Source organism: Rhincodon typus, unplaced genomic scaffold, assembly GCF_021869965.1.
Source record: "Rhincodon typus isolate 14 unplaced genomic scaffold, sRhiTyp1.1 hic_rhity00002059, whole genome shotgun sequence".
Lineage (NCBI taxonomy): Eukaryota > Metazoa > Chordata > Chondrichthyes > Orectolobiformes > Rhincodontidae > Rhincodon > Rhincodon typus.
Window position 1 is genome coordinate 1525 of NW_025967697.1, and position 7393 is coordinate 8917.

The 7393-nt window shown below is 43.6% G+C and overlaps 1 protein-coding gene and 1 long non-coding RNA gene across 4 annotated transcripts in view; one reads left to right on the top strand and one right to left on the bottom strand.

Moving 5' to 3' along the window:
- Positions 1 to 211: 211 nt before the first annotated feature.
- Positions 212 to 3614, bottom strand: LOC125481415 (forkhead box protein O3-like). The gene is made up of 3 exons (XM_048592933.1): positions 3499 to 3614; positions 2376 to 2975; positions 212 to 1020 (listed from the first exon to the last, which is right to left on the bottom strand). Exons 2-3 carry the CDS (start codon positions 2952 to 2954, stop codon positions 958 to 960), a joined length of 642 nt encoding a protein of 213 aa, XP_048448890.1. The 5' UTR covers positions 2955 to 2975; positions 3499 to 3614; the 3' UTR covers positions 212 to 957.
- Positions 3615 to 3711: 97 nt separating this feature from the next.
- The window catches only part of LOC125481416, a 15869-nt gene continuing 12187 nt past the window's right edge, over positions 3712 to 7393 (top strand). For all 3 annotated transcript variants that reach the window (XR_007261327.1, XR_007261326.1, XR_007261325.1), the window contains exon 1: positions 3712 to 3994. This is a non-coding gene — a long non-coding RNA (uncharacterized LOC125481416). The remainder of the gene's footprint in view (positions 3995 to 7393) is intronic.

The following is a 7393-nucleotide window of genomic DNA, read 5'->3' on the forward strand; positions in this document are numbered from 1 at the left end:
ATCCTCCAAGAACTAGAGATAACCAATAAATGGGGGCCCGGTCAGCGACATCCACAGCCATTTCAATATTAATTCTGTTGGTAAAACTGATGCCAGTTCAGCATGCAATTTCAGGAGACTAGCAGAAGTAGGACAACTATTGATACCTTATCTACAAAAGTAATTATGCATGTTTGAAACATTAAAAAAAAAATCAGTGTTAACATATCCACACATCAGATATCAATGTAAACAGCTACATGCAGTACTTCCTACTGCCTAGCCCATGGACAGAACTACATTCTAATCATGCTTCATTCAAATGTCAGGTGTATTTTAAAAACTGCTATACTCAAATGCTTCTTGCACCAGACAGATACAACAATTGATGCGGCTTTCGCAGCCTATTGGCCAGAGGAAAATTTACTATCTTCATTGAAACACGCAACAGCATTTCCTCCAAAATGCAGATGGCATTTGAAATCATAAATGTAACCACTATCAGATTTTTAAACACTTGTTTGCTCCCTAGTCTCAAAATTCTTATGAGACTAACTCAGCAACATTTAGCCATCACAACCTTAAGTGGAGAACGTTTCTCAATTATTCTCCATCTTGCCATTAACCTTTCCTCTGATGTTCTCTGGCCCATACATTAATGATTACAATATTCAAACTAGGATTGATAATTAATACCAATCCTAGGACAGCTATAAACTTCTTCAGTGAACATAGTATATTACAGTTTAGTTACATATTAGTAAAAGGTAGAGGTACAGACATCAGATTAACAAGAGGGGCCATGGTTAAACAAAGTTTGCTTCTGCACTTCAAACTAAGCATTCAGTTTTCATAACAAGCAAAGTTCATAGTAAAATAAGACACATCAAAAATTGCCTTCTGTTGCAGATGTGAAGGAAGCTCTGGGTACATATTTTCAACTCCAGGCATATCTATCCACCTCCAGCCATGTTGATGTTAGTTAGTTAGCAGAATGCTAGAATAACCAAGGGACACTGCCAGGTTCTTCAAGACCTTTTTCTGCATCAACCAAAAACATTGTGTTACTGGACTAGTAGTTCAGAGGTCAGAACTAAGTGATCCACTGACCACAAATTGAAGTCTCAAATGTGAATTTTTTTAAACTTGAAAAGTTTTATAAACCTTTGTGAAATCTCTTTGTAAAAAAAAAAGTAGTGAGCTTTTTAGGAAAGGAAATCTAATTTCAGCTGGTCTTTATATTTGACTTCAAACTTGCACTAACCTTGTCCACTCTTGACTGCCCTCTGAACAATCTAAATGAGTATCCATATTTAAAAAAAACAACCTGTTCACGTAATGACAGACATTTCAAGCAGTTGGGACTTGAACTTGGACCTCTTGACTCAGAGATAAGTACATGTCTGCAACTTAAGTGAGTAAGCCACTCAGTTTATTCAAGGTAGCGGCTCACCACCAGCACAAGGACAATTAGAGATGAGCAATTAATGCTGGCTTTGCCAGCAATACCCACATCATGCGGATGAATAAATGCTTTAGTGTAGTAGTCCTCAAACAATCCAGTGATATGACTTTCACCTCCAAGTCTTAAGACTATGAGTTTACCAAGAAGTCAAACACACACACACACACACACACACACACACAGCAGAAACAATTATTTTCTACTTAACTTGTTCAGAGATGTTATTACATACCTCTGGAACAGGAGAGACTTGAACCTAGGCCTCCTAGCTCAAATACTAGCACTGCACCACAACAGCCCAAATGCTGCGGGAATGATACTTCGTTTGTGTTGCTACTTTTTAAGATAAGAAATGAAATAACAAATCTGACCAAAGACAAAATACTGCAACTCGTAGCATCGTTTCCAATAACGGTAGAAACACCCGACTACCACAAGCCTATAGGACCCGTGTTCCCCTACAATTGATAACACATTAAAAATCCTTCGTTGATTGTAAAATACTGAGACGCCCTGACGTCGTTGAAGCAACAAACTGTAAATAAATGCACGTTACTTCACTCAGTACTCATACGAGCCAATACAAGTTATTCAATTACAAATACTAAGCACATTGGCTTAAAAAAATAAAATATTTCCAAGCATGTACGAAAGCAATACAACAGCACCTCAACTCGCGGTTGAAGTTTCCAACCAAATAGCGGGTGCGGTGGCAACAACTTATCCCCGGTTGAAACCTCATTTACAGCCACTTCAAGAACCAGTCTCAGAATAATCGATTTGTCTACAGTTTACTCACTGGATCTGTGTTGGGTTATTTTTTAAATCCCTAAAGCGACCAGATTGCGAAACACATAAGAATGCAGCTCGAACACTGCCGAGCGGTGAACAAATGGGTGAGTGTAAGGCTATAAATTACGAAAGACTGTACCTTCCAGCCGGCCGAACTGTTGCTGTCTCCCTTATCCTTGAAGTAGGGCACGGAGCGGACCATCCAGTCGTAGATCTGCGACAGAGTTAGTCTCTTGTCTGGGGAGCTCTCGATAGCTTTCGTGATCAGATCCGCGTACGACATGTTGCCCCAAGCGTTCCTGCGGGACGAGGCTTTCCGCTGTTGGGGTCCCGCGCCTCCTCCTGCACTGAGGCCGCCGCCTCCTCCGGGAGAGTGAGCCGAGGACGGCGAGCGAGAACCTCGGGGACCGCTCAGCCCCGCCGGCTGCTGCTGCTTCTTCAAAGCGTCTCCTCCAGGCGGCTCGGACTCTGGCTCTCCCGCGGCAGCGGTGCCGAGCAAGGGGCCCGGCTCCTCGTCCTCTTCATCCACTTCTTCTTCCTCGGGGATCATCTGAGCAGCGTCGGACGGCTCGGTCTTGCCCGGAGAAGAGGAGGCGGGCAAATCTGGACGAGGCAGGGGCCAAGTGCAGGAGCGGGGCCGGCTCTGCGGCTCGAAGTCCGGGTCGATGTCGATGTCCAGCGGGGAGCCGGCCGTGGCGGGAGCAGCCCCTTCGGTCATGATGGGGACACTCAGATGAAGCTGTGTGGACGGAGGGAAAGGAAAAAGGGTAGGGGCTAGGACGCCCGGTTTCGTTTCACTTAAGGACCGTACTCGCAGAATACCACTAAAACTGTACCCGGTGACTCGGAGCCATGGGGAGGAATAGCGGGGTTTTACAAACTCGGACTGCGCCGGTCTCAAATGCTGTTGATATACGAAAAGGGGAACGGAGAGGGTTAGACGTCCGCCGCTTCACTCTGCACTCTCACAGGACCGCCGCTGCCATCTTCTCACCCTTTCGAACCCACTTGTTTTGGTGGACGGGTGGGCTGTGGCGGACAGTAAAGAGAAAGGAGGTGTCAGTGTCACCCCCTTTTAAAATAAAAACCCACCCCCATCATTGTCCAGTCCTTTCCTGGAGAATTCTCCACTCCCAACCCCAAACCCGGATTACTGAAGGGGAATGAAGTTGGGAAGGGGGAAGGGGGAAATCGGAATGGGGGGGAGGGGGGGGGTGAAGGTTCTATCGGATCTCCCACACGCCTCCCTCGCTCTCGCGCACCGGCAGTTGGCCTCGCGCCGTCACTCCGGGATACGGACGCTCTAGAACGACCGGTGGTTAATCGGCAGGCGACAACAGGATTCCCGCTCGGTGCACGATCGATGTCGCCTCTTGGTTTCGCTCCTCCGACCACTTTTTGACAGGAGAGAGGCGCTCACACATCCACTCGCTCATATTCCTTCGCTCTTTTTTTCACCCTTCGTGGACGGGTAATAGGGGCGGGCCAAGCGAAACAAAGTTAAGCGACGCCTGGAGAGCGTAACCCAGCTTTACTAACGTCTTCGCCCAGCCCAATTCCTCCTCTCCCGCCTGCTCATTGGATCGACCAATGTTCACGTCGGCGTATTCTCCCACAGGCCAGCATTGTGGAGGCGGGGAGAGAGGAGACTCCACGCTCTTGATTGGTCGGACTGCGAGCTGTCGATCATTTGCTTTACGGAGTCCCCGCCCATCGCCAGGTTAGGTTGACGAGGTGAAACACGTTGCGTCATCCCCGGTAAGGAGGGGGCGGGACCATGTCTATCCAACTATCTATTGGTCCAGTGTGTATGCCACTCAGGCAGAATACTCATACCGATTGGCTGAGACCCTCACCCATTCTGAGCTTTAAATGTGTGCTTTGGGGAGGGGATGTATAAAAACAACAACACCGTGGAGAGAGAATTTAATAATTAAATCCCATGCTCAGTGCACGTGGATAACAGTGGGGTGGGGGAGGGTTTGCGGTTTACTTCATTTACTTGTGGTTTTTCGCTGCCTGTTTTTTGTTAGCATGTGTGTTTGTGGCGACGTCCATCTGGAAAGCAGGACGTTGCTGGTGACTTGCTGTCCTCAATACTGTCAGTTCGAGGCGTGCTGCAGCCATGCTGCATTATTTTCAATGTGTCATCGCAGCACGTGTGCGATGTTGTCAACCCAGCTTTCTCTTTGGCGCTGTGTCCTGCATAAAATCCAGCTTTGCTTTCCTTCTCTACAGAAATGTGAAACCACCGTAGTTTGAGGTCAACTGGAGTGCAAGATAGGAATTTGTTTTCGCAGCGCATTTCATAAACCTGAAGGAGATAGCCGGAAATATGAAGGAAAGGGAATATTATTAATCTGAACGTTCATATGGTGGTGTTTTGATTTATGTGGGGGTGGGGGCAACGCTTGATCCGCCCCTCGCCATGATAATACCATAGCTGCATTTCCCCTGGTGAGCACAGCAACCCACATACCTAACCATCTGTTTTAATCTTCACAAAGAACATTGTGTACATCATTTGTTCGTTTGTATTTCACTTCAACATTTAAATCATCAACATATTATTTTAACTTTAAAGGGGACGAGTTTAATCTAAACTGATCCACTGTAAAGAACTGCTTGTAGTTCAATCTGCAATCTATTATGATCCATTAGGGTGACTGTAAAACGCATGATAACATTTCAATGGATTGTGCACTGCACATGCGTTGCTATGTAATTTGACCTACATTGCGATGTCTCTCGAGAAGCCTGACTATGCAAACAAAGGAGGGAGAAAGTTAATTCGAATCAAGGAGATTTTAATGTCGAACGGCTATACATATACTAAAAATTCAAAACCTAGTTCTTTATATAAAAAAAAAGCGGGGTAGGTAAAACGCAGACACGATAATCTCCTGATTACATCATATCTGGAAGTGAGTGGATAAAATGGCTCCATATTTTCTAATGAATTTTCGCGCATCCTATTTAGCTCAAAACTAAAATGCATTATTTTAGAGTGTGCCTTTCTCATCAATATTTGGTTTACAATTGGTCTGAATTTTACACTGTGGACGAACTCGCAGTAACTCGTTAATAAACGTCCAATACACCATAAAATGATTTTTAAACTGGCGCCTAAAATACAAAGTTGTCTGTAGTATTGCAGTATATTTTGAGTTCTGATATGCAGTATCGAGTGGTACGGTGTAGGCTTACACTTCAAATGTTAGTTTCCAATCAAGGTGACGCTATCAAGGACTTTGACACATCTTCTGCCTCAATTGTGTGGCACGTATTGGGTGTGCACCAGCAATAAATAGATTAGTTATTTTAGCCAGGTTTCCATCCACTTTGGTACCCGCCACATTTTCTAATGTAATTTATGATCGATTCCTCTCATCCTACTCCCCCCTCCAACCTTAATTCGCAAATGCCCAACATCCAGTTGTAGGGGTGTCAACATGCAAACTAAGCCGTAAAACGTCATATGTTCCAGTTTATATTTTTCTATTTAATTTGTTTTGAATCAATTCACTGCTCATGTAAACTAAACATCCGGGGTTGACAGCAGCAAGAATAGAGAGAATTTGAAATGCCTTGATTCAACACCAGCAGATCTAGTTAAAAGCTTTTTTAATCTATAATTTTTATGTTTTCTTTTGCTGTTGCTAATTCATTAGACCGCTGTCTTTTCTCCTCTCCCGTTTCAGATAGATCACGTGGATTTTCCATTGGGAATTCCTCTCAAACTGCATTTTGCAAAAGAAAATGCAATGTAAAAATGGCATATTAAGGAAGCATCAGGAGCACAACACCTACATGTTGCTAATTCCACAGTCACTCAGAATTTCAGTTGAATAAAAAATGCTTTCTAAATCTGTAACCAGGCATGTTATAAGCCACATGCTCCCTTGCATCAAAAATCCCCCAAGTATTGTTAAATTTTGCCAAATTTCAGGTCCTAAATGCAATAGTTTGAATAATGAGTAACTTCCATCACATCCAATATAAGCTGTGTGAGCATACCTGGGTATTATTGCATGTGATGTTAACCCAAAGTAATTTTCATTCAGAGTTGTAGGGCTGAATTTACAAACTGGCATCTCCTGGAATAAAGTTTGTTTTAGGAGTAAAAGTTGGACCAGCTAAGTTTGTATGAGTTTGGAAGAGTAAGAGGCAATATGATTGAAATATATAAGATCCTAAGGCGGGGGGAGGGGAATGTGGAGATTACAGGATGGGGGAGGAGGGGAGGATCTTTTTCTTTTAGGAAAATCTAAAACCAGGGATTAGTTTAATAGTTAGGGGTCACCCAATTAAGAAAGATAAGGCAATTTTTCTTTCTTTCAGTGTTTTGAGACATTGGAATTCCCAGCTAGTACCATTCCCCCATTCTATCCCTGTGATCCTGCAAGTTTACTATCCTGCTTCCTTCTAAAATTCTTTTTTCTCCTTTCACTATCCTCATAGGCAGTGAATTCCATGTCATTCCCACGTCGCTTGCTGCATAAAATGCTCTCTGTACATTCCCACAGCATCTCTGATCAAAAATTATTATCTGTTTCTCGAGTCCTTGTAAGATTAATGGATATAACAATTTTTGATTTTTTTCAAGGGCAAGACAGATTATCACATGAGAAAGAGATAGGGTTTTAGTTGTCCAAACCTTTGGCCTTTTACTCTGTGAGGGAAAGCATAAGAAGTAGGAACAGGAGTAAGATATTTATCTCCTTAAACCTATGCCGCCATTCCTTAAAATAATGCCTGATCTGTTCCAGGCCTCAACTCCTCTTTTGTACCAGCCCTTAACTCTGCAGTATTTCAAAAAATCATCTAGAACCCATTTAATTTCTTCTAATTAGTGACCTAGCCTCCGCAACTCTCTGGGGTTGAGAATTCTTGACATTCACTACCTCCTGAGAGCAGAAATTCCTTTGCATCTCAGTTTTAAATGAATTTACTCTGTTCTGTAACTGTGTTCCCTAGATTGAGATTCCCCCACTAGTGAAAACAACTTCTCAACATCGAGCCCTCATTCTTCTAAAGTCGAATGAATAAAGGCTGTACCTGTTTAGCTGTATTTGATAAGTCAACTGTTTCATCCCAATAATCAGCCTAGGGATGCCTAACCTGAAGAAGTTACCCTCCTCCCTCCGGACAAACCTC

What these genes read in the sequence shown, in the direction of transcription:
- LOC125481415 (XM_048592933.1), bottom strand. Translation starts at nt 2,954, where the DNA reads ATGACCGAAGGGGCTGCTCCCGCCACGGCCGGCTCCCCGCTGGACATC. An exon ending in ACAGTTCGGCCGGCTGGAAG is followed by an intron (nt 1,021 to 2,375) that starts GTACAGTCTTTC and finishes TGGTTGATGCAG; the next exon opens with AAAAAGGTCTTGAAGAACCT.